We start from the raw sequence: 27,918 nt of genomic DNA, 5'->3' as shown, positions 1-27,918 counted from the left end.
TATTCAAGGTTATTTGTACATGTAAATTATTAAGCATTTTACATACATCAACTGATTTAACCTGACAAAATATACATATTATTATCTTATCCACAAATAAATCAAAGATTAAAAAATTAACCAACTTGGGCTACAGATGTAGCTCAGAGGTAGTGCACTTGCCAAGAATGTGCAAAGCCCTGGGTTTGGTCCCTAGTATCACTAAACCAAACCAAACCAAACCAAACCACACTAAACAAAAAAAGTACCATGTGTAAAGTTATACAACTAGAAATTGTCAGGAATTTTTTTCACCTGAGACCATTCTGATTCAAAAATCCATGCTCTTAACTACATAAAGCATCTCATTCACTAATCATTGCATCACACACTGTACTAGATACTACCAGGAACACAGGTGAAAGGGATGGCTCCTGTCCTCAAAGGACACTCAGCCTACTATTTTTTTCAATGTTTGTATTAGTGCATTAAAGTTATACATAATAGTGGGATTCATTTTGACATATTCATAAATGCACATAACATAGTTAGCTCCATTTCAGGATTCAGTAGTTTCTCTTTCCCTCCCCTCCTCCCTCCCCCTAATAACCTTCCTGTACTTGATTGGTCTTCCTTCTATTTATTTATTAATTTTTAATTGGTGCATATAGCTATATACAAAGTTTGAATGCAATGTGATATATTCATACATGCACATATAATGTGGTCAACTTCATTTCCCTAGTTCTTCCACTTTCTCTTCTCTCCTCCTTTCCCCTTTATCCCCTGTCTCTGACCTACTGATCTTCCTTCCATTTTTGCAAGGTTCCTTTTTTAAAAAAATCCTTTTCTTTCTCTCTAGCTTCCACATATGGGAAAAAACATTCAATCCTTAACTTACTGAGTCTGGCTTATTTCTCTTAGCACAATGTTCTCCAGTTCCATCCATTTACCAACAAATGACATAATTTTATTCTTCTTTATGTCTGAGTAGAACTCTATTGTAAATATATACTACATTTTCTTTATCCAGTCATCTATTGATGGGCACCTAAGCTGGTTCCATAACTTGGTTATTGTGAATTATGTGCTATAAACACTGGTAAGCATATATCAATATGGCATGCTGATTTTAGTTCTTTTGGATAAATACCAAAGAATGAGATAGCTGAGTCACATGGTTGTTCCATTTTCATTATTTTGAGGAATCTCCATACTGCTTTCCTAAATAGTTGTACTAATTTGCAGTTCCACCAACAATGCAAGAATGTCCGACACCTCACCCCCACACATCCTCACCAGCAATTAACATTACTTGTATTTTTGCTAATTGCCATTCTAACTGTGGTGAGATAAAATCTTAGTGTATTTTTTATTTGCATATATTTTTAAATTTCCATATATTTATTGGCCAATTATATTTCTTCTTTTGAGAAAAGTCTATTTAGATCTTTTGCTCATTTATTAAATTATTAGTTTTTTGATTTTTAAAAAATTTTTATATATTCTGGTTATTAATCTCCTATGGAAGAGTAACTGGCAAAGATTTTTTTTTCCTCAACCTACTGCTTCTCACCTTATGTTTCATTACTCTTCTTTAGGTACATTATGCTCTAACCACTATTCATCATTCTTACACAAAATTATATTCTGTACCATTTGTGTTCTTTTTTTTAACATTGTTTAGTTGTCAATAGACCCTTTTTCGCTTGTTTATATGTGGTGCTGAGATTCGAACCCAGTGCCTCACACATGCTAGGCAAGCTCTCTACCACTGAGCTAAAATTCCAGTCCCCATTTCTATTCTTAAGCTCCTCCTGTTTCCCATAACCTACATCTGTATTTCTTATTTCCCTTTTATTTTTCGAATCATTGGCAATAATTTTATGATTATAAAATTTTTATGATTATAAAATAAATTTTATGATTATAAAATAGTAAGTGCCATATTTTTCAAGTTTACTAAGCTTCAATTAAAATCAGTGGAAAGATTTCATCTTGGTTCCTCTCTACGTATTTTGCCCTTTAACAAATTTCCCATCTCCAGCAAGATGCCTCTCTAATACATCTCTGCTAAAGATGGCTTTCTCAGTCACCAGTAGCAAGCATTTCCCAATATCCTTACATAACAGAACTCATGAGTCACCTTACTTTTTTTCCTTTAGTTTTATAATTTCTTCATCCTTAATCAGGTTAACTCTACAACGTCCTCTCAGTTTCCCCAAAGCTTCTTCAAACAGCATTCATTATCTATCATGACCTTCTTATTGTTGAAATAAATAGCATTCAGGGAAAGAATGATAATGCTGAGAATGAAGTGGTCAGATAAAGAGGTACAAAAGAAAGGTTTTGCATGGGAAATAAACTGCTTATGAAACTAAGAATGATCTAGGAGAGGCCTTGATCCCTGTCAATGTTGCAACAGTGACAGTGGAGTGATAAAGGATGGCTTGTAATCAATTTGATAATGTCACACTTAAATTTTAGGGTCATTTATCTGAAGGAGTCAGAAATGTGTCTCTATACTATCTCCTCCCTCTAGGAGATGATGTTGCTTACTGCACTAAGAAAACTGAAGTCTTCAATGAAAATTCCATTTTCTGTCACCACATCCATTAATTCCTGTGTCCATATGCATCTTTTCCTTCCTCCATTTAGGTGAAGGTGATGTTCCTCCTCTGTCTAAAGCTCATTCTTCCATGTGGATTTCGTACCAACGATACTGTCCTTTTTTCATCTTCTACCTGTTTCTATACTGGATTGTTCCTAATAATATTTGGGCTCAATATCTCATCTCTTGAATTCCTATCACGTTCCAGCACAAATACTTACTATTTTCACTTTTTAAACCTTATTCACTTCTAAATTACTCCAATCAGTCTGATATCACCATATCAATGACATCCTTGTTGCTATACGTATATTTTCACTTTTAGCTTCTCTCGCCCAATAACAACTGTCACTCTGAACAAGTCCCTTCTTGAAATCCTCTTTGTATTCAGTACAGCACGATTACCGCTGTGGCCATCCCTTTTAAATTTCATTTGTAGAATTTTCCTCTTTGCCTGTCCTTTATATGCTTGTGTGCCTTGAGGTTTGGTCCAAGGACTTCCTTTTATCTTATTTTAATCATCTCTTCTTTATCTGGGCTCAAGATTTAATTGCTATCCATGTACTCCTGACTCCAGGTCTATATCTATAGCTCAAACAATTCCTCAGAGCCCTAAACCAGTTATTTCCAAATAACTGTTTGCTGATTATGATTGCTTCAAGAACACCTAAAATGCAGCATATCTCAAACTAAATTCATCAACATTGCCTGTTCTCCCACACTACCTCATTTGACAACCTCACTACCTACCCAATTGTTTGAGCCAGAACTCTGTATCCAACACTGACTTATCTTCTCCCTTATTTAACATCTTTAATCATACCTAGGTTTGTTAATTCTACCAGGGCCTCCTTAGTGAGTTGCATAAGGCACTTGCCTTGAGCACAAAATTTAAGGGAGTGCCAAAAGTGCCATCATCAAGATAAATATTATCCTTGCCTCACTTTAAACCCAACCTTTCTCCATATTACAGAGACACCATTGCAAAATAAAAATCTAACAATCATTCTTCTGTTAAAAACTTCTTTCTTTGTTGATTCCCATTTGCTTAAATTAACCTTCATTGTCTGGTTTCTGCCAATTTCTTCTTTTTATCTTTCTCATTTATGCTCCAGGTAATCTGAATTCCTTTGAGACCTTCCAACATATCATACTATCTTTCACCTTGTCTTACAAGTACCATGTTCTCTTTCTGAATCACTTACATTCCATTTTTTTGGTTAATTGCTGCTCGTCCCTGAGGTCTTCCCTTAGAACTAATTTCTTTAGGCAAACATTTTACAACTTTCAGTCTTAATCAACCATCCCTTCTATGAACTCTCTCTCTCTTTCCTTCTTCGGTTGTGACACTGACCATACTATACCGTCAATTCCTGTTTCCTTATTTGTCTTCCACTCCCTACTAGACAATTTAACTTCCTGCAGAGAGTGAACTGTATAGTTGTCTAATTCACCAATGTGGCCCCAATACCTAACACAAAATCTGTCACATAATAGATATCAATAGCACTCAGAAAACTAAAGCAGCCAACTAATAATGACATCCCTTATGTAACATTTCAATTTATAAAACATTTCCCTGGCAGCATCTCTTTTGAGCTTCACAATTACTTGATATGTAAATTTCCTTATTGTGCAACGACCTAGAGAAGGAGTTATAGTACTAATCAGTGGAAAATCAAAAAATACTTGAGAAAATATTTGGCATTGAAGGGAGAAGGAAGCAGAGAGTGTATGCTCAGAGCTCTCCTGGAATACATTTCCTTGGAATTGAGAACTCTGAGAATCACTACCAGCCCTGATTCAATCCCAGTAGAAAATGAGCAGACTGAACATGGAGTCTCTGGACTCCTTGTCCTCTCTGGAGCCCTTTATGTGTTTGGACTGGCTGTCTTCCAAGGGGGCGTCACCCTGAGTCTCAGAGTGAGAACAGGTTTCCAGGTCAATGATTAGAAACAATCATGCCCAAGTTTCCCTGTGGCCCGCCTAAACTAAGTAACCCACATATACTCCTCCTCTTCCAGGGTTCTTTAAGGTAAAGAGGATGCCACTTGATCTAAGTGGTGTTACTTTCCAACCTCTTATTCTCCTTGTTCCAAGGACAAATTCCTTGGGAACATTGAAGAACAGGGCAAATATAGTTAAACCTAGAAACTGCTTTAAAAGGCCCACAGAACTTTTGTCTTCTATTTAGCAAATAAATAACAACTGATGTAAATTAGTTTGTGAGAGGATTAATTATCTCATTCCTTCCTTATGGCCTTGACTACACATTAGAATCACTTGAGATACTCTCAAACTTATAGATTCCCAGACCCCTGGTAGGTCCTACATGTGGTCCAGAGACTGGCTTTTTTATGGGTTCTTAAAAACTTCCTATCAGTTATGGAACAGTGGGCACCTCTTTTTTTAAAAGGATTCTGACTTCATTCATAATTTATCTCCAAAGTCAGGGGAAAACTTCTATAACACTTACCTGGAATATTAGCATAAAGAGTGAATGAAGTAGTTTGTGTAAAGTGCCTACAAGACGCTCTTCCAATTGAAGGCATCAGTGATTCTTAGTTTCTTTCCTGTGCTGGCTGTACTTACCCAGTGCAATTACCATGAGCAGTCCTGGAACTCCAAAAGCCAATGCATAGCAGTCATCTCCAAAACACTGCACATCTCCTGAAGAAAATGGGGGGAAAATTAAAAAGTAACTCTGGATCTTGACTCTTCAATATTTTATTCTATTTTATTCTTGATATAGACATCACCATCCCTTTTCCTCCCATCACCCCTTTTTTTGGTTTGTTTGTTTTTTGGTTTTTGGCCAGATAAATTCGAACTAAAAGAAATTATCATGGATTTCCAAGCCATTATAAAAGGAGAAGATGGACTTCAGGAAGCTTTGAACAGCTTTTTGGCTGGCCAGAGTAAAGCCTTATACAGCTTCCCCAACAACCCGCCCCCCCCCCCCGACTTTCAAGAGAGGATCCTAACCTCTCAGCATGGGTGTGATAAATGTAGAAATCAAGCTCCCTGCATTGATGGAGAGGTAGAAGACTGAGAAGTATCTTGTCCGTTCCTCTGCCTAAAACAAACAGGATAAATCATCAGTGTAAAGTGCCTCTAGCTCCATCTCCACCACATGTTCAGATTTAGGTGGAGGTACATACAGACAGACAGATTCAGATACTACCTCCATGGTATCTGAATATCATATTAGATACTTAGTAACCCCAGACACACATTTACTTATCTTTTAAACTCCAGTATGATCAGCTTTAACATTTTTATACCCCTTTACCTTAGCAAAAAAATGCTCATTCCGCCCTCAATACCTGTACATATCTACTTTAACATTAATTTCTTTACATTAAAAGTCTTTGTTTCCATTGGCTTTGTGTTCCTTTAGGACAGAAATTGTACCTTATTCATTCTTATAATCCCTAGTTCCTAGAACAGCATTTGACAGATATTAGAGACTTAATAAATGTTTATTGACCGTATTAGTTAAGTAAATAATAGATTTTGTGGACTGTGTGATAGGAATGGAACCAAAACACAAGGCAGTTCAGTAAACTGTTGACCAAGCAGGATGGAAGATTTGCCAGTGAATACAAAAAAGACATCAGTGGGCTTAGAAGTGGCTGGGAAAAGTTTGGAATTGGGTTTGTCCTCTTAAATAAAATATATTTGTGAACCAGCTACTTAATAAAACACCTTTCAAGGAAAGTTGCTGATGAATGATTCATTATACATTGTTCTGCTTCTTTCTGGCACCTCACATCTTTTCCTGACACAGTAGCACAATTAGTCCTTCCTCATGTTTAATTTATAATGTGCTTTGCTTCTTTTTCTGGTTCCCATTTAAATCTATTCCACTAATCTAATTTGTATAACTCCATGTACATAGAATCCCACTTGCCAAACTCAGTTATTTTCCCAAGGTCAGCAAGTAATGAGGATCTATGGACTCTTGCACAGATAAAAAGTATAAAATAATCTAAATGGTATGAATGGTAAGAGAAACACAGGAAGAGAGGAGACACAGAAAAAAAGCAGAAAGAGACAGTAGGCACTATGTCAGAGAGAGGCTGGGGAAGGAAGGAGAGTGGGAGAGAAACAGAGGGAGACGGGGAGGAGGGAAGAGAGAGAGAAAGAGAAACATGATAAATAGCTACAAAATAAGGAATAGATACACGAACACACACATACAAAAAAAGGAAATTAAGAGCAAAAGATAGGAAGACAGAAATGTTGGCTAAGAATAGACTCTTCTCTTACATCATTGCTCCCTCATATGGGCTCATTTACCTTGGTCATATTGCTGTTTTTCTCCACTGACCATAGAAAGCATTTAGGGAAAGAGGGAACAATCAGCCAGGCAAATTCCTCTATGGAAAGTTATTCTAGTTCATTCCATTTAGTCTTTCTTTTTTTCCCCTCACACAAAAATCTCAAAAATCTAGACATGCTAACATCATCACCACACCACTCAATAGCTCCCATTCTCAAAGGGCTTACCTTGCTTCTTAAATACCTCAAGAGACGTCGACTCACTACCTCCAACTCCTACTGCTTGAAGTTTTTCCTTCCATCAAGCAAACAGCTCACTTCCTTTAGCTTTCACTGGTCTTAGGTTTATACACCAACATCCTTTCAACATCTATAAACATCTAAAAACTATTGTATGGTACTTTCCTATATTGTTATCCAAGGTAACTCTCCTCATTTTACTCATATGTATTTTACTCCATCTCCCCCCACCCCCAGTTACTTTTCTTTGGATGTGTTTCAGTTTTTCTATTAGTGACCAGTATCCAGCATTGGACACAATTCTTCAGACAGGATGTAATCAGTGGACTACTTCAATCTTAGCGAATCCAGGTACCGCCTTTTAATACTGGCTCTACAGTCTTGAAAATACAGGGGGAAGAAAAAAACAGGACTCTTACATGTTCTTCTTCAAACTGGTCTCCACCGAAAGCTGCCACACAGGGTTTGATACCTCCTGTCCCCAAAGCTATTAGACTCAGACCAACCAATGATAGGATTCTGAAATGAAAAGTTTAGGATGCTAATAATTTTAATATTGAACACAATTGCAGAGGTGGAATAGTGTGCTAAAGACAGGGAGAAATGTACACATGGGCAAAGACCCTCTTCACATTTCTACCCGGTGGGTGAGCACTTTCCATTTGCCTTTACTCCAAGAAATATTCATGGGCACTTAACTGTCTTTATGACGCTTGAGCATACTTTGTGCTAGTATGCATGGGAAAATTTTTGTTCTGGGTAGTTCCATTTACCCTTTGCATACATCAGATGGAAGCAGATACTGAAGTTAACACACTGGTTCTCAGTCTTGTTTTAGTCAAAGAGACACTTCAGTAGAAAGGTTTTTATGGATCCTAATACCACATACCTTTACTAAGCACAAAATAAAAATGTTAAAATTCATCATAATAAATAGGAACAGTGTCAATTATTTTTTATAAGAAACCACTAATGAGGTATCTAATATTTATTAACTTTTAAACAAAATCCCTAACTTAAAGAGAAAAACATGTATAGGTACATTATAGTAAGAATAAACATGACCTGAGTCTTAAGCAAGTATAATCCTCTCTACTGACTGAGCCCAAAGCATCAAAATCTACCAAATGCCTCTGGCTCCATAAACATCAATACCTTAAGTAAAGAGGGACAGAGCAATGGGAACAATATATAAATAGAAATATCTCAAACCTTGAATTTGAGTTCTACTATATATTATAAAGAAATACAATTTTTTAAAAAATCTCTGGTGAGATGCAGATGCTTGGATGAATGAGTAGGTGAGAGAAAACAACGGGTGTGAAAGTTGTAATTGTTTTCAAGCATATAAAAGGATTTTATGAAGAGAATAATAACTGGGCATTCTACATTCTCAAGTGCTTAATTAATAAAAGCAAAAGAGTTCTGACAACATAGCAAAGACTGCTATGACTGCTCATAAAACTCTTTTCTTAACCAATTTGGTAATAAAAATGTAGAGTGGGAAATAAAGGGATATCTCTGGTAAGAAAATAGAAAATCATCTGTAATGAATTCCTGAGACGTATACCTGTCTAACAGAAGAAAAGTAGTTCAGATGATTCTACTCACGTGTGTACCACGTTTCCCCCCAGTATTGGTATTGCACCCAAGGACTTGAGCACATGGCCAAGCACATACACCAGGGAGAGATAGATGATTGTCCTGTGGAGAAAGTTAAATGAGTCAGTCAATCCTGCATTACCCAGAGACTTGGGTAATACAGACTCAGGGGTTCATGCTGCTCTCAGTAAACAGAGGAGGAGGACTGGAGGAGGAGAAAATTAACCAAAAAACACAAGTAGAAATGATGGTGAATGGAGTAAATAGACTAGGAAAAGGGACTGCAATTCTTCCCTTCACGTTCCCATCTCATATTTACTCCTCTACACCCATTCTACGCATACATAGATCCCCCACCCCAGCCCACATTGGTACAGATGTAACAAGAGTAGGGTGGCGTTGTAGCAAGAATGATGACGTTTCAAATTAGGAAAACCAGTAGAACCGGATACCTTGACCAGAGGTGTTTTTCCCAAGGAATGTCTTTTACCCTAGAAAGACAACTCCGAGTTAACAGGAGTGGCTAAAATAAAGGACTTTCTCTAAACCAACATTGGGATATGGAGAGAGGCTAAGGGCTTCTAGGTTCAGTCTAGGTAGTTTGGATACTTGGTTTAATTGTAGTCTCCACCACAGTTTCCTCATAGACAATTGCCAAAGGTAAGAAAGGACCAGAGAGGGAGACCGTCCACTGATAAAAATTATGCTGTTTGGTAGAAACTTCCTGTGTGTTGTTTTCCCAAGGAATTCAAATGGCAAATAGAAAGAAGAGCAAGGAATTCTAGTGAGAACACATACAGAGATATACACATTGAAATATGCCACTTTACCACCTGTCCTCCTTATGTGTCCTACCATACCAGAATTTTCTAGATTCATAAGTAAAATGTTAAAATTATAATGAAGCTTAGGAGTTATATACTATATATCTATGATGATTTTAAAAGTGTTTTATGCTAGGGCTGGGGATGTGGCTCAAGCAGTAACGCGCTTGCCTGGCATGCACCGGGTGCTGGGCTCGATCCTCAGCACCACATAAAAAATAAAATAAAGATGTTATGTCCATCGAAAACTGAAAAATAAATATTAAAAAAATTCTCTATCTCTCTCAAAAAAAGTGTTTATGCTAATATGAAATGTAAAAAAATGGAATGAAAGTATCAGAAAGACATTAGAGATGACAGAGACCTTAGGATGTGGATTCTTAATTCTAAATACCTAATTTTCCTAGACTGGTTTTCTAGGAAAGAGACTTTAAAGGGTATTTCATAGTAGGCAGGAAATAAGAATTTGGATGGTTAATCTAGAGCCCATGCATATCAGGGGAGAGGTCAGGCTTTCCCAAAAGGTCTTCTGTGATCTTCTTGAGAAAAGTTATCTGTTGGAATAAAAAGAATTTAGAGAGAGAGAAATTGAATGAAATGAAATAAAGTCTACCTATTAAGAACCCCAAAGAAATGATCTATGCTAGATCATCAGAGAGAAGCAAATAAACCAAGGGCGTCTGAGTTGGAGTGATGGAGTCTGAGAGGAAGATCAAATCTTTATCCAATTGTTGGATTGAATAGAAGAAAGAAGCATAAATGGTTTAGGAGGAAAATAGGCAACCTTTTCAATGAAATACCAATAGGTATGAAGGCATAAGAAAGGAAACTAACATCATGAAACATTACCAGAAGGAGAAAGAAGTCAAGAAAGACTTGAAAATTCTGCATTTGAAATAGGATCATCTACTGGATGCAGAACTATTTTAGGTAGAACTGACCAATTCTCCAACTGTACAAATCAGAACACTGAAATCCAAAGAAGTCAAATGAACTTCCTTAAGTACTATTTTCATCAGTAAGAAACTTCTGCTTTCTTACTCATAGGTCAGCATTCCTTAAGTTTTATCATAAACAAGTTGGTGTGGAAAAAGAAAAAAGGAAGAAGTTACAAATGTTATTTCACCATAAAGATATCAAACAACAGAACCATTTTTAATTAGGTCTTAGAAACTGAGGAGTATTTGCAGAGGAAGAGACCTTGCATGAAGTCAAGTCCAGACAAAAGGAAAAGGTGCAGACATCCAGGAGCATAAAAAAACACATTGAAGAGAGTAGTTCTAGAGATTTACAAGGTCAAGAACCCAGTCTAATAGGCATGGGTCATATGATATAAAAACTAAAAACTATTACTATGAATATTTTTCTCTCTTAAAAGCAACTGGACACTAAAATACCATCCTCTAACATGTAGTTACCCTCTCAGTCAATGTTTATAGAAATCACGATGAGACCATATGTTTAATAATTTTTGTTTTCCACTATATTGTTATTGGCTAGTTTTCCTCTGTGTTGCCTTAAAGGAAGCCTCACTTCTTTCCACACAGAAAATAAATGGATTTCCTTATACAAGAGTCAGGGATTCTGGTGTCCATTTTCTCTTAACCAGTTTGGATTCTGGAATATTGAACAGAAAAAGGGTTTTAGCAATTGCTGACCATATTCAGGAAATTGTCCCTTGAACTGTCCATTGAACAATATTTCTAATGTTGTTGAAGGTTTTTCATCCTCAAGATAAGACCTGAAATAGGATCATCCTGAAAAAAGTAAACTAAAGTGAAGGAAGGAGTGAAGGAGGAAGAGAGGGAGAGAAAGAGAGAGAAGAGGAGGTGAGGAATAATTTACAGTTTAAAAAGCATAAATTTGCCTTATGTTCCTCCAGCTAGTGAAGAAAGCAAGACTTTAGATTCAAATTAAAGAAGGTGAAGGAGGCTAGCACAGTGGCACACACCTGTAATCCCAGTGGCTCTAGAGGTTGAGGCAGGAGGATTGAAACTTCAAAGCGAGCTTCCGCAAAAGTGAGGCCCTAAACAACTCAGTGAAACTCTTGTCTCTAAATAAAATACAAAATAGGGCTGAGGATGCGGCTCAGTGGTCATATGCCCCTGAGTTCAATCCCTGGTACCCTCAAAAAAGGTGAAGGAGAATCTTTCTTTTCTTGACTTTACAACTTAAAAAAAAACAGACATAAAATATGGTGGGAAGATAATACTAAAGGCTTATTTCTTTGGATTGTTGTCATTATTCTATTTGTATATGTGGTCTCTCTCTCTCTCTCTCTCTCTCTCTCTCTCTCTCTCTCTCACACACACACACACACACACACACACACATACACATACACACACATACACACACACACACACACACACACACACACACACAATTCCTGTTTCCTCTCACTCTCTTTCTGATAGAAATATCAAGTCACTACCAAAAGAGTTTTTATTTTTTGTTTTTGTTTTTGTTTTTGGTACTGGGGATTGAACTCAGGGGCACTCAACCACTGACCCACATCCCCAGTCCTATTTTGTATTTTACTTTACAGACAGGGTCTCACTGAGTTGCTTGGCACCTCGAAATTGCTGAGGTTGGCTTTGAACTCTCGATCCTCCTGCCTCAGCCTTCCAAGCCACTGGGATTACAGGCGTGCGCCACAGCACCCAGCCAAAAGAGTTTTGTTATTAGAAAAAAAACAAAACAAACCCCAAAATACCCACAATAAAATAAAAGACGTGCTCATGCCTGTCCACATCTACACTTAGTCTTGTGCCTATTTGAGGATCTGAGAGTACATAAGTGCATGAGTGTATTAATTCAAACATTCATTGTGGGATAGCTCTGACCCAGGCACTGTTCTAGGTGCTATGGATGAAAAAAATATATAATAAATGACTTTGTACTTCAAGTTTTTGGAAGAAGACTAAGACGTATATCCAAACAATTATAATAAAATAGAATTTGATAAATGTCAATGATGGTTTTAAAAAAAAGAGTTCAGAGAAGACTAGATTACTTCTGGCTAGTAGAAAAAAGGAGGAGACAGAGAACACTCCATAGTGTAGGTAGTATTCAAGGTGAACCTGAAAGGTTTGTATATGAAAGAGTGCGGAAGGAAGGGGATTTCATGAAGTGATACCTCTTTTCTATGTTTACTTGCATCATTTTCTACTTCACAGAATCCCTTTATTTAACCTTCATGGTCAAACATGATTAAACTTAATTTTTCCACCTAATTTACTAGGTTTTCAACAGAATGCACTTTGAGAAATGCTAATTTATATAAATCAATGAATGATGAATCCACAGAAAATAAATGAGCAATGGATATCCAAGATCCATTTCTCACTTAGAAGGACAATGTTATAAAGGACAACTATCACATTATACCATGTATGTCTCTTAGTGATAGTTTCATGGACTTAAAAGATACTGAAGTTGGCTGGGGTTGTTGTAGCTCAGTGGTAGAGCACTCACCTAGCACGTGTGAGGCACTGGGTTCGAACCTCAGTACAATATAAATTTAAATAAAATAAAGGTATTGTGTCCCTATAACATATATATATATATATATATATATATATATATATATATATATATATGACAAAACTTAAAAAAAAGGATACTTAACTAAATGGACCATTATTCTAAGTCATGTGTAAACAGCTTCTGGAAGAGTGCCTGCCCTCACACGCGTGTGAGGCACTAGGTTCGATCCTCAGCACCACATAAAAATAAGTGAGTAAAGTTATTGTGTTCATCGACAACTAAAATAATTTTTTTTTAAAAAAAAGAATCTACAGAAAGAGGCTAAGAAGACAAACAGATGGCAAAAGAGCTAAAGAGAAACTGTGTAAGAAGATACCAAAGGAGTTAGGATGACTCAGTCTAGAGGAGATTTGGGGAAAGTATCAAATCACCACATCAAGATCTCTAAAATTATAAATTGCTGATATGTAGCAATCTTAATCCTCACTGAGATCAAAACAAGTAGTACAGAATGGAATATTGAAATTAGATTTAGGAAGAAAAAAAATCTCTGACTGAAAAGGATAGGAAAAAATTGAAAAACCTGATAGTGGAATGAAATAGCTTTTCTGTGTCATCAGTCTTAAAGATATTCTTATTTGTTATTATGACCTAAGCACGAACAGAGGAAAGAAGCTTCTACACAATGCATCTGTGAAATTTCTAGGAGAGGGACTGCCCATCTTTCTTACTTGAATTTTCCCAACCACGAGTCAGCAATGATTGCTCCCAGGATGGGGGTGAAATAACAGAGGCTGCTGAAGGCATGGTACACAGATGTGGAGGTGTCTTCATTCCAATGCAGGAAATACAGGAAATACAGGGTCAGCACAGCTGAGAGGAAAAAAAAAATAGGAGACAAAAAGGATAGATGCATTAAAATGATTTAGAAAGAAATATATTTGATCTCTGGCCTTGGAAGATAGTTTGGTTTTCAGCACTCCTACTACTGAAGTAACTGGGGCATGACTGCCAAGCAATAAAGCTGGGCCCATGTGAGAGTCAATGGGCCGTGACAACCACACAAACACAGTACTCCTCCCTTCAGCCTAAGTGCATCCCCGACATCATCTGGGCCTTCCTTCTCCTTCCCAGCAGCAGTGTCATTCATAGACCTGAGGAGAATGGAATTCACATGCTGAGAGCTTTTCCACTTGTATCCTCATAGGCTGTGTCCTGGTTTCCATCTTGGCCAGCATGAGTTATTAGGTGAAATCCCATAAGGCATTTACTCAAGGTCTTGGCCAAAGGAAAAGATCGATTTGCATCAAGGCAGGAAGAGCCGACAAGGGAAACAAGTACATTCGAGATCAGGCTGCCAAAACAGGGTGACTCTAGGACACAAAATTACCTTTCATGCCATAATAGGAAAAGCGTTCACAGAATTCATTCACCACAATGAAGGCAATGCTCAGTGGATAGCTGGAGCCACAGATTTTCTGTGCAACAAAGAGACAACAGGCATGAGCTGTTTTTCTCTGGTTTAACCGCTTAATTTTCCCACAACTGAAAATTTTATTTATTTTAAATCACAATAGTAAGTAATATGGATCTGTGTCTCTGTTCTTCATGAAAGAACTCTTATCATTATTAAAACTGCTTACATTGCTGACTTAGGAGTAACAGAAGCTAATGTGAGTATTACTTTATTCTTCATTGAATATGGAACTGTTCAGACATTCCTTGATATAGGACCTGCTTACCTTGCCATAACTACTAAATGGGAAGCTGGAGCTCTGGGCAAGAATATAATCATACTCACTGCTAGAACAGAACAAAGAGATGGCCTATAAAATAACTGATACCCAAGCAGTTAGATTTAGATGTCAGTATCCTGCTTAGCTCCATTGTGGGGACTCACTCTTCTTGTCCCCACCTATCCTATTCACCATCTGGAAGGAATCCTGGCAGTATGATGGCTTCCTCTTCAGAGACTGATGAAATCAGGCAAAGAGCTCAACATGGAGGGCAGAGATTGCTAAAGGTAAACTGATTGATCACCTTGACTTTGGGTGAAGAGTTCTGAAATTCTGTGGAAATTAAATGTCTGCTTTTCTTACTAACGTGATTCTATGGCATCTTCGTGATAATGCCACCAGAACTCAAAGGACAATGTTATAATAATATCAATCAGAATATCAAGATGGTCGTGTTTTATTTCAAATCCTTACCCATTAAAATAGCTCACCTAAGGTGAGGGTGGAGTATGGAGATATATCTGTCCTTGGGAGAGCCAAATCTTATCAAGAGATTTATATTGTCTCTAATCTCATAACAAGTATACACATCTTTGTAAGTCTTTAAATTCTTTGAGACCAGAAGAAATTAATAGATCAATGAATACATATAGTAAATCAATATACTTATTCTTTTATCTGTACAGATGATACACCCACACCCTATGAATATAAAAATTTATTACTTTAGGATAATAACTTGCTTGAAATGTGTGTCAAACTGGGGCTTCTTACCTTTCTAGCTCACAGATTGAGAACTATGTAACTGGGGTTCATTTAACCTATTTGTACTTGCTACATGACATGATTACTGATTGTGTTAACATACTGACCTTGGCCATCCCATTACTCCTGCCTCATTGTCTCAGTTCTGTCATTCAAAAGAAATAAGACTAATACTAGCTCTCAGTCTACAATAAGAACTCAGCAAATATTAACTATTATTATTAAAATCTCTCTACTTGTAGGATTTGATATAGGATTAAATGAGATAATAAATTTGGAAGTGTTTTAACAAGTAATAATGTATTCTTTGTTTCTCTATCATATCTCCTATTGTAAACTGAGGATACTTACTAACAGAAATTGGACCTGTTCTAAAACTTCTTTTGGTTTTCAGAAGGCGGCTCTGCACACAGGGGTAACTAAGGGCTGAGTTTTCGTATTGGTAAAGCAAGAACAATTACACACAGTTCCCCAGACAGAAATGCTTGCCAAGTTTCCCTGGACATTCAAATTGCTTTTTTTTCCCCCCAAGGGTAACTCAGAATATGCAATGAAACCCACAGAAAAACTTTGGATTCCAACTATAAAAACTCTGACTGCCTCTTCCTTCTGCTTCCTCTAATAAGCAAAAGAAATTTCAATGTGGATTTGGTTTTCAGGTAAATCTAACTGCAAGAGAGAGAGAGAGTTTTTATACCCTAATACAGCACAGTATGAAGTTCCAGAGGCCAAGGAGGAAAGCCAAAAGAACAAGGCTACTACTGTCAGAGGTAGAACTGAATTGAGAACTCACCGGAGATGACTTCTTTGGAGGGCTGGGAGGTCTGGGTGGTACCTCTTCAGTGGAGACAGGTGAAAAAAGAGTTTCCTTGGACTCATTTTTCTGGAAAGGATTCATGACTGGCTCTTTTCTCTCTCTCTCCTCAAGCATTTGGCTTCAGTAGGCAGTTAGGACAGCTGCCAGCCTACAGTGAAAAGGGGGACTGCTGGGAGGAGGGGAGGCTACAGCAACTAGGTTTAACCCTGTAGGTGTCAGTTTCAGAAGCTGACTGGCTCAAGGCAAAGCTGGAAGCTACAGGAAAAGAAAGGGCTGGTGTACCAGTTTAAAAGAATGATTGCATACAAAGTAAGGCATGGGGAAGTGAGAATGGATATGTCACACATCACAAAATGAGATTAAACTAATATGGGTATCTGTTAAGAAAAACTGCAAATAATTATAGTTTAGTTAAGAACACAACATCTTGAGCACAGATCAAAAAACTGATTTCAGGATAATAGCTGTCATTTACTAGATACTATCATGCGCAAAATTAATATATATATTTATATATTTATAGGTTATATGTATACATATATATTTATTTATTGTAATTCTCACTACTATTTCTATTTTACAGAACCTAATGTTCCAAGAGTAACACTAGAACTTATGAAAAAAATCACACGGCCAATAAGTGGCAGATCTGGAATTTTTGCTATGCCATAACACATAGGAAAGGTAGAGATTAGCATCAGTAATCCTCTGGTCATTATTCAGGAATGGAAATTATGTAAATGGAAATGTAGGAATTTAGGGAATTGAAAGGTTTTTGAAGAAGGAAAGTCATCAAAACTAACTTTGAGAGTCAAGAAAGATGTTGATTTTGGTTTCAACATCATAAAGTTCAGCGAGAAATGTCCTACAAACATAAATTTAAAAGATAGGGCTCAAGAAGATCAGACAAAAGAGTGGGTGATATACATCTGGGAATCATTCCTCTCCATTGTTAATGCCATCCCTTGAATTTTTATTTTTTTTCACTTCAATTGAAATCTATCCTTTTATTTTAACAAATTAAATTTGTGCAGAGATTGTGAACTGGTTATTTTTCAGGTGTTATTGCAAACATTATTTTCCTGAATTTTCAGTGGATAGACTAATGATTCCAGAATATCATATTTAGTCCTTACCAGAAGAAAAACAAGAATAAACATGATGACAATAGGTGCATTTTCTACATATTATTTTTGTTAAATAGAAAAGATCTGAGAAGAACAAAAGAACACGATACCCCTCTAGTTCTCAGTCCAATGGAAAGGGGAAAGAATGGCCAAGAGCTATAAAAAGAATAAGAAAATCCAAACCACAAAGTAAATCCATGAGTAAACCATGAGGATCAGGCAACATCAGACTATTAATTTGAGAATATGAGAGAGAAAACTTATAACTCTATCCCTTGAAAAATTCTCACATTATCTATTTGAATACTTTATCAACCAAAAAGTTCTTTTTCTCCCTAAACTTTAACTCAGACTTTGACCATGTTTTCTTAGCTTCTTTTATACTCTTCATTTCCTCTCTCTCCCACCAACCTTTACCCATAGAATAATACAACTTCATTTCTGACTGTAGCATTAATGATTAGTCTTGGTTATTCTTTTAGGAAGAATAGACCTAGTTTGGCTAAGGACTCTGCAAAACAAAGAAGCAGTCAAAAAGTCAAGTAGAAATAACAGGTGCCTTAATGATCTAATTCTGTCCATGGCTTCCCTTGCACTGGTCTTGTACCTCAACAATGACATTTGATCCTGCAGAATAGATGAAATAGCACCTGTATGCAATGCACCAATTCATTTGTTCGAAGAAGACCCCAAATACCAATCTTCAGAGTATGATCATTAGTTTTTCTGACACTCCTTTGTTTGGGTGAAATTCTTTTGATTATGGCAACAGAATGATAGTATTCATAGAATCAAATATCAAAAATGAATGGAATCTTAATTTTATTCTGTGTAAATGAAAATTCCCCAACAAGATCAGTTTGAGTAATATTGCATATTTGCCTTTGCCTTGAAAATTCTAAGTCAGTAAATCTCAATAGGGATCTGACTAAAGTTTTTAATAAGCACCACTACTGATCCTCAAGCCAGGAATTTGGGAACCACTGGTCTTAAATTTGTCTCCTATTGTAGCCTGAAGAGTATTTCAGAGGAACTCTCAGTGGAAGGATGAAGGACTAGAGTCTCAGGCTCCCAAAGCACAGTCTAAAGACCTTTATATCATATCAGGGTGCCTCTTATATCTTATTATTTTTGGTAAGTTGCCATCAGATAGAAGAATAAAGAAGATAGCATTTCCCAGATAGGAATAGTTTACTCATTCTAACACAAAAGACAATAAAAGTGGAACAATCTAAATATTAGAATTAAATATCCCATAAAAGTAAAGAATATCTGTGGCCTCAATGATTGTGATATCAGAGTGAAGTTTTATAGTTATATGTAGAAAGGGGATTGAAGACCTGGGGTTGTGGCTTAGTGGTAGAGTGCTTCCCTAGCATGTGCAAGGCACCAAGTTCGATTCTCAACACCACTTATAAATAAGTGAATAAAATAAAGATCCATCAACATCTAAAAAAAGTATTTTAAAAAATTTTTAAAAAGAAAGGAGATTGAAGCTCTTATATGATAGTTATCAACATAGCTGGAGAGAAGAGGCAAAAAGGAAGTGAGAAGAGAAAGTGTGTTTAACAAGGTCCTGGAATATAAAATCAGCACACACAAAATCGTATTTAAATATCAGCAACAAAGAAATAGACAAGGGGACTAAGAAAATGATTCAGTTCTAATAGTATAAAAATATGTAGGAATAAGTGTAATAAAAGATGTTCAATAACAACACTAAATACTATAAAATAGGGCTGGGGTTGTGGCTCAGTGGTACAACGCTTGCCTAGCATGTGTGAGGCATTGGGTTTGAGTCTCAGCACCACGTATAAATAAATAAAGTACATTGACAACTAAAAAAATTTTTAAAAAATACTATAAAATTTTACTGAAAAATTAAAGAAATTCTAAATAAACGAAGACAAACCATTCTCATGATTTGGAAGGCTCAAATTGTAAAAATGTCATATTCCTCAAATCAACCTATGGTTTTCACACAAAGTTACAAGTTCTGTGAGTATGGAAATGGCAATTTGAAATTTGAAATTGCCATTTCCACAAAATCCATGTGGAACTGAAAAAAGCCAAGAATAGCAAAGTCAGTCTTGAAAGAATAATTGTGGAGGACTTCTACCCAACCTTTGACCTGTTATAAAGCTATGGTAATTACAACAGTGACACAAAGACAGACAAGGCAATTAATGGAATAGAATAGAGTTCAAAGATCCACACGTGTTATTTAAAACAAAAGTGATCCCGCAGTACAATAGGGGAAATGACTGTATTTTCAGTAAATAAACACCATTTGGATATCCACGTGGGATGGATATGCTTATAAAAACTTATGCTTATAAAAACTCAATCCTATATAGAATTCAGATTTACATATTAAAATTAAAAAATTTTAAAGGAAAACATAAGAGCTGTGGATTAAGCTAAATTTCTTAAATAAGACAAAAAACAGGAGAACCATGAAAGAAAAAAATTGGTATATTGAACAATATTAAAATTAAGAATGATTATCAAAGTCACACTTCAGATAGAGCCCTAATATCCAGAGTATACAAAGAACTCAAAAAATTAGACAATAAGATAACAAATAATCCAATCAACAAATGGGCCAAGGACCTGAACAGACACTTCTCAGAGGAGGATATACAATCAATCAACAAGTACATGAAAAAATGCTCACCATCTCTAGCAGTCAGAGAAATGCAAATCAAAACCACCCTAAGATACCATCTCACTCCAGTAAGATTGGCAGCCACTATGAAGTCAAACAACAAGTGCTGGCAAGGATGTGGAGAAAAGGGTACACTTGTACATTGCTGGTGGGACTGCAAATTGGTAAGGCCAATTTGGAAAGCATTTTGGAGTTTCCTGGGAAAGCTGGGAATGGAACCACCATTTGACCCTGCTATTGCCCTTCTCGGTCTATTCCCTGAAGACCTTAAAAGAGCATGCTACAGGGATACTGCCACATTGATGTTCATAGCAGCACAATTCTCAATAGCTAGACTGTGGAACCAACCCAGATGCCCTTCAATAGATGAATGGATAAAAAAATGTGGCATTTATACACCATGGAATATTACGCAGCACTAAAAAATGACAAAATCATGGAATTTGCAGGGAAATGGATGCCACTAGAGCAGATTATGCTTAGTGAAGCTAGCCAATCCCTAAGAAACAAATACCAAATGTCTTCTTTGATATAATGAGAGCAACTATGAATAGAGTAGGGAGGAAGAGCAGAAAGAAAAGATTAACTTTAAACAGAGACATGAGATGGAAGGGAAAGAGAGAGAAAAGGGAAATTGCATGGAAATGAAGGGAGACCCTCATTGCTACACAAAATTACATATAAGAGGTTGTGAGGGGAATGGGAAAATAAACAAGGAGAGAAATGAATTACAGTAGATGGGGTAGAGAGAGAAGATGGGAGGGGAGGGGAGGGGGGATAGTAGAGGATAGGAAAGGCAGCAGAATACAACAGACACTAGTATGGCAATATGTAAATCAGTGGATGTGTAACCAATGTGATTCTGCAATCTGTTACGGGGTAAAAATGGGAGTTCATAACCCACTTGAATCAAAGTGTGAAATATGATATGTCAAGAACTATGTAATGTTTTGAATATCCAACAATAAAAATTAAAGGAAAAAAAAAAGAAATGTTGGTTCAGTGCTGAGGTTATGGCTCAGAGGTAGAGTGCTTGCCTAGCATGTGTGAGGCCCTGGGTTCGATCCTCAGCACCATATTAAAAAAAAATAAAATAGGGATGATATTGTGTCCAACTAAAAAATAAATAAATAAATAAAAGAAGTGTTGGTTCAATGTAACAAATTCCTCTTTCTCTCATGAACATGATAGGGACTTTTTTTCCTCCACTTCCATAATGGAAATTAATATTGAAATATATAATCCCTCCACACTGCTGGATCATAATGATAGGAGATTTCTCTTCACATTAGACATTTAGGTGCAAGAAGAACAACCAGGGTCATGAGAAATCCACCAAAGATTATCTCTAAGCTTAAAGCCATTGGTCTTCATTTTCCACAGTTTACAATGATAGAAGTGGATAAAAACACCCCAAACACTACACACCAAGAATTGATGATCCCACTGAAATCACTGTATATCCAGAGAGGGCAGATGCACCTAACCTGGACTGGTTCAAATATGAACTATTCCTCACACAGTTCCTACTCCGCCTGCCCACCTTGTAACATTACTCTTATTAAGGATCAAGAAAAAAGAATGGCTAGCTGGCTTTTAAAAATTTTATGGCTCAAATATTGCTTCAGGAGAGCCTGAGCTGCAGGGCCCCTCTTGTTCACTGCTCTTCTCAATCACTGATTTTACTTGATTGCTGGTCAAAGCCTTCAGGCTACTTGCATCTTACAATCATTGCAAAAGGTTGTCCCCTCCTCTCCGACCTACAGTGGAGGAGGAAGCCAAGATGATTTCCCAGAGGCTGAGTGAGGAATCACAGTGTTCAAAACCCATCAGGGCTTCACCCACCTCACTTACTGATGCCAGGACATTCCCCAACTCAGCCTGAGAGAACCAGGCCCTTGACCTGTCAGCTGGAATTAGGGTCACTTCTTGTGCTCATTTGCTATCCTGGCACATTTGGTATCAGAAATGGAAACTTTTGATCAGAAAGAAAGAAAGCGGTCATGAGGTGTTCCCCCACCCTTTGTCCTTTTAATCAAGTTGATTATTTCAAGCCTAAAATTACCAGGTCTCCAGGAGCAGTGCAATTGTGTCCCTACCTCCACCCTCCTGCCCCCTGCCCCCCACCCTTAGACCCTCAGATTTCCCCCTTTTTTCTTCTGCCTCATGCTGGTGCCACTGCTCTCTTGACCAAAGACCATCAGGCAGCTTGTACCTGGGCCCTGAGATCTTTTTCAAGGTGGACTGCAACCAGCCCTTCAGCCAAGAAACTCTTCCTTTCATTGTTTTGTATTCAGCCAACTCTAGAGAAGCCAGGATGAACTCAAAAACAGATATAAAGCCAAGAGACAGAGAGACAGCAATTTTAGAGATCAGGCCACCAGAAAGATGGCATCAGTGTGGGAAGATGCCCCAGACGATAAGTCGCCTAAATGGATGTAACCAACTTTTCAATCACTCTTACACTTGGGTAGAATGTTCAGTTGGATGGTTGGGTAGATGCTGTCTGATCAGTCCCAGCCATTGTTCTTGATCATGTGTGCTAGCTGAATGATGTATTTGTCTTCTTTGGATTTCTGGTTGTTTTCAAAAGCATGTTCATATTTCCAGCCCCCCAGGGTGGTTTTGCAGTTTTCACAGTAAATGTCTGCAACTGTATGCCATCCTGTTTGTGACACTTGCTTTTCTGCAGGCCCACAGCCCATGTTAACTACTAAGTTAAAGAGGCATGCTCCTCTTTGACTTCCTTGGAATGGCTTGGAAAGCAGTTCATCGTGATTGGCCTTGTGAGCGCTACAGTGAGTGCAGCTGTAGATCCTGTGACAGAGGAGCAGATATGCCTGGAAACTCTTGAATCTTGTCATCTTCACCTCCGGCGCTGCTGAAAGAGGGTTGAACTCTGAGGCAGCCTTCGAGAAATCCCTATGGGATGATTCACACAGGGAACACACAGGTAAAGGCTGTGATTTGGTAGGGCGTGGGGGTGGGGCAGCCACACACACTGGTGATGTCTTCAGGGGAAGAACCCTCAAGCAGGGTCTAGGGGTTGGTTCTTAGCAGCCTGATATCAGGCAAAGGACTGCCCTGCTCTATATTTTGGTTTTCATCTATGGTTTCTGACTTATTATACTTATAACCTTTGTTATTTTTAAAATTTTGTTTTAGTTGTAGATGGACACAATACCTTAATTTTGTTTGTTTTATTTTTTTATGTGATGCCAGGAATCAAACCCAGTGCCTCACACATGCCAGGCAAGTGCTCTACCACTGAGCCACAAACCGGACCCTAACTCTTGTTATTTTCTAAGTGATAGAATAATGTTATGGCACTTTAGGCCTCAAATGCAGGCCTCAGAAAGCCAAGTCTTTATTTCTCTCTTTTTCTCTCTGAATTTCTCCTACCCTTCTTTCACCTGCTCTTTTTCTCCCTGAGGCAGGACATAGAAATCAGAATTTCTCTTTCCCAAGATGGGATCATAGAAACTAAACATGTACTCTAATCTTCTCCTACAGTTATCTTAGAGATGGCCATAAAGAAATGTACCTTGTCTGATAGTAATTCATTCGACTCTCCTTGTTCCAGAAGGGTCTTGCCCCATACCCCCTGAGGAAGGAATGTTGATGAATCTGAAGAGAAGGCCCTGCTGGGTTTCCTCATCCAGTCCATTAGCAATCACACCTGTGCAATGAAGTCTCCCCACCCACCCCGCAAAACAAATAATCTAAAAGGACAGGGTTTAGTGAGTTTCCTGATGGCTGAATATGTGAAATTCCTAGAAGAGGGTGTGCCTAGACAGGGCATGGAAGATCCATGCCTATTCTTCCATACCCACTCCTATTTATCTCTTCCTCTATACCATTTGTAGTATTCTTTATAATAATCCAGGAAATATGTTTCTCAATCCTCTGAGCCATTCCAGCAAATTAATCAAACTTGAGGAGTGGGTAATAGGAACCCCAGCTTATAGCCCATTAGTCAGAAGCACTGCACTGGTGCTTCGCAAGGTGACTTGTGATTAGCATCTGAAGTGTGTGTGGTGGGGGCAGTCTTGGGACTGAGTCCTTGACCTGTGGGATCTGATGCTCTCTCCAGGTAGTGTCATAATTGAATGGAATTAGTGTCTGATGCAGAATGGCTTGCTTGCTGGCAAGGAAAACAAATCACCACCCATTTTGCAATCACCAAAGACTTCTGTACAAATTGTGGTTTGAGAGTAAAGGAAGAAACAAAAACTGTTTTTTCCCAACTCACTGTCTTAAGCACCCACATGTAGTCTCAGGGTTGATCAGAAGTGTGTGTTATCCGTGAACTCTGTTGCATATATAGCTTTATCCCAAAATATGGTTACCCAACTAGGATTGCTACCTCAGAATAATCAGGCTAAGCTCTGGCCAGCATCAAAGATTCTGCTTAAAATGTTCCTGGGCATGAGTGTCACCTACTCCTTCAAATTGAATGAGTATCCTTCTGGGGACAGAGAAGATGTCAGTCATTGAAATTTCGAAGTTATTGGCTTTTAAAAATTACACATTTTACCCGTTCTTGAGTTCTTCATTTTGACTCATTTCTTAATAAACTGGAAATTGCTAAATTAATCATTATAGGAATGATGTGTGTGCAATCTAATTCCTGAATTCTGACATGTCTAAGAGTGCCTCCTTACCAAACTATGGATGGCATTTCATGAATACATAATTCATAGATCATATTCATACCCATGTGCAGATGAAACATTATTATATTTATACTTTTAGTGCTACAGAGTAGCTCAAAACCCTTTGATTTTTGTTCTTTAGTAACCAACTTACTTTTCCTGCTTGTATTCTTATGAATTTAATCAAACCATTCAGAACAGGTCAAACTAAAAGAGTATGGGCTTATAAGTATGTGTTAGGGCTTGTATAATGTACAAACTCTCAATAAATACATCAAAAAAAGGAGAAACAGAAGCACAGAAAATACTATTTTATTCCTCTATGTGTGTGTGTATGTATATGTACACACACACACACACACACACACACACACACACATATATATATATATTCACACCCTTGAGGATATAGAGAATACTGACATACTAGGTATTGAATTCATAAAAATGGACTTTAAGAATTCTTCACTTATGGGGGAAATATCAAGGACAGAAGAAGATAAGCTGTTTGGGTTTCAGGAAGTAAACTTTGAGAACATGGTGTACATTATGTATCGAGCATTCTAGCTCATATCACCACATACTCATATGATAATAAAAAGATTCTCAGTCTAACAACTTTCAGTAAAAACTATTATAATTTTCATTTATATATTAAAATGAAAAGTATGTTTTATAGTTACTTTGAATGTATGAGCTTGCTTTAGTTATGTAATAAATGACAGTTTATTATAATAAATGTAGTTCTCAAGAAACTAAGTATTATATAAAACAGAAATAAAAATAAGATAGTTTCACTGAATGTATTCTAGAGAAAGGAAAGAAGAGAGAAAGGAAAGAGTAAAACCAAAACATAAGAATTTTTCAAAAACAACTACAGGAATTTCAATGGTAGGAGGTGAAATGGAATAAAATTTTATTGCCTAATTGCCAAAACTTGAAGCAGTTTTTGGTACCAGGGATTGAACCAGGGGCACTTAACCACTGAGCCACATCCCCAGCCCTATTTTGTATTTTATTTAGAGACAGGGTCTCGCTGAGTTGCTTAGTGTCTCACTAAGTTGCTGAGGCTGGCTTTGAACTCGTGATCCTCCTGCCTCAGCCTCTTGAGCTGCTGGGATTACAGGCATGTGCCACCACTCCCAGCATAATTAAGATATCCTTCAGTAGGTGAATGGATAAATAAACTAGTACATTCAGACATGTATCAATCTCTCAATTATGAAAAACATGAAGGAAACTTAAATGCTTTAAGTGAAAGCCAATCTGAAAAGGCTAGATATTTTATGATTCCAATATATGTCATTCAGGAAAAGAAAAATCTATGGAGACAGTAAAAAGATCAGTGTTTGCCAGGGTTTAAAGAGAAAGAGATGAGTAGGCAGAGCATGGAAGATTTTTGGGGACAGTGAAATTATTCTCTGTGTTATTACATGCATCAAAAATACTGTATACATGTGTCAAAATCCATTCAAAAATCCATTAAATGTACATAGACTAAATCCTAATGTAAACTATGAACTTTGAGTGATGATGATGTATAATGTAGGTTTATCATTTACAACAAAGATACCATCACTCTGTATAGGATATTGACAGTGGGGTCAGAGGACATAGGAAGTCTCTAAACCTTTTGCTCAATCCTGCTGTGAACTTAAAACTTCTCTAAAATATTTTAAAAGGATATTTTAAAAGTCACTGCTGGTCAGTGACTTCTAATTATAATTAAATAGTTTTAATTTCTCCCAAATTCAAGCATATTATAAAAATAAACATTAATTATCTCAACATTTAATGACTTTATCCTAAATTAGTTTAGTTTTATCAAGAATTAAAGTATTTTATTTTTTTCCACATTTTTAATTGGTGCATTAGAGTTGTACATAATGGTAGGGTTTCTTGTTACATATCCATTCATGCACATGATATAATGATATAATTTGGCCAATATCATCCCCCAGTATTTCCCTTTCTCTCCTCTTCCCTTCCCCTGGTCCCTTTCTTTTCCTTTACAGCTCTCCCTTTGATTTTTATGAGACTAGCACCACTGCACACCTTTCTTTTCCTTTTTCTTCTTCAGCTTCCACCCAAGAGAAAACACATGAGCCTTGACTTTGCATTTGGCTTATTTTGATTAACTAATCTCCAGCACAACTAAGATGTTCTTCAGTAGGTGAATGGATAAATAAACTGGTACACTCAGACATGGAATATTATTCAGCCTTAAAAAGAAATGGACTCTCAATCTATGAAAAACATGGAGGAAACATAAATGCTTTAAGTGAAAATCAATTTTAAGTGACTCTCCAATCTCTATAGTGAGATAGACATACTCTCTCTCTCTCTCTCTCTCTCTCTCTCTCTCTCTCTCTCTCTCTCACACACACACACACACACACACACACACACACACACACACTTCCTTGGGATAAAACCCAGTTGGTCATGATATACAATCTTAATGTATTGTTGAACATGATCTACTAATATTTTAATCAAAGATTTTTATATCTAAATCCATCAGATATATATTGTATATGTCTCACAATGGATGTGTGTGTGTGTGTGTGTGTGTGTGTAACAAATCTTATTTATCCTTTCATCCATTCATGGACACCTAGGCTTGTTCCACAGTCTGGCTATTATGAATTGGGTATGCATGTATCACTATATTATGATCATTTTAATTCTTTAGGATAAATACCAAGGGGTGGTATAGCTGGATCATATTGTGGTCCCATTTCTAGTCTCTGAGAAACCTCCATACTGATTTCCATAGCAGTTGTACTAACTTACAATCCCACCAACACTACAAAGTGTTCCTTTTTCTTTGTGTCCTCTCCAGCATTTATTATTGTTTGTATTCTTTTTCTTTTCTTTTCTTTTCTTTTCTTTCTTTCTTTTTTTTTTTTTTTTTTTTGTACCAGCAATGGAACCTAAGAGTGCTTAGTCACTGAGCCCCAGCCACAGCCCTTTTTATTTTTTAAGACAGGGTGTTGCTAGGTTTCTTACAGCCTTGCTAAACTGCTGAGGCTGGCTTTGAACCTGCAATCCTCCTACCTCAGTCTCCAAAGCTATTGGGATTACAGGCACCACCACACCCAGCCTTGTTTGTATTCTT

The 27,918-nt window shown here is 37.1% G+C and overlaps 2 protein-coding genes across 5 annotated transcripts in view; both read right to left on the bottom strand.

Annotated features, from left to right (window-relative positions):
* The window catches only part of SLC15A2 (solute carrier family 15 member 2), a 35,347-nt gene extending 18,759 nt beyond the window's left edge, over window positions 1-16,588 (bottom strand). For 2 of the 4 annotated variants that reach the window (XR_014023086.1, XR_014023087.1), the window contains exons 1-7: window positions 16,324-16,586; window positions 14,420-14,507; window positions 13,761-13,902; window positions 8,726-8,818; window positions 7,534-7,633; window positions 5,576-5,666; window positions 5,183-5,260 (exon numbers count right to left, since the gene is read on the bottom strand). Coding sequence is in view for 2 of the 4 variants with exons in the window: in XM_081302348.1 (XP_081158474.1) it covers window positions 5,183-5,260; window positions 5,576-5,666; window positions 7,534-7,633; window positions 8,726-8,818; window positions 13,761-13,902; window positions 14,420-14,507; window positions 16,324-16,461 (730 nt within the window). In the remaining 2 variants the exon portion in view is untranslated. Of the gene's footprint in view, window positions 1-5,182; window positions 5,261-5,575; window positions 5,667-7,533; window positions 7,634-8,725; window positions 8,819-13,760; window positions 13,903-14,419; window positions 14,508-16,323 lie in introns of all 4 variants that reach the window. The other 2 variants (XM_081302348.1, XM_081302347.1) reach the window with 2 other exon arrangements.
* Window positions 16,589-22,652: 6,064 nt separating this feature from the next.
* On the bottom strand, window positions 22,653-23,080 carry LOC308653694 (protein yippee-like 2; the record flags this gene model as incomplete). The annotated part of the gene is made up of 1 exon (XM_081302352.1): window positions 22,653-23,080. The coding sequence occupies exon 1, from the start codon at window positions 23,004-23,006 to the stop codon at window positions 22,653-22,655; it is 354 nt and encodes a 117-aa protein (XP_081158478.1). The 5' UTR covers window positions 23,007-23,080.
* Window positions 23,081-27,918: the final 4,838 nt, after the last annotated feature.

This window comes from Spermophilus citellus, assembly GCF_964194105.1.
Source record: "Spermophilus citellus genome assembly, chromosome: 7".
NCBI lineage: Eukaryota > Metazoa > Chordata > Mammalia > Rodentia > Sciuridae > Spermophilus > Spermophilus citellus.
This window is presented reverse-complemented; position numbering and strand designations above follow the sequence as displayed.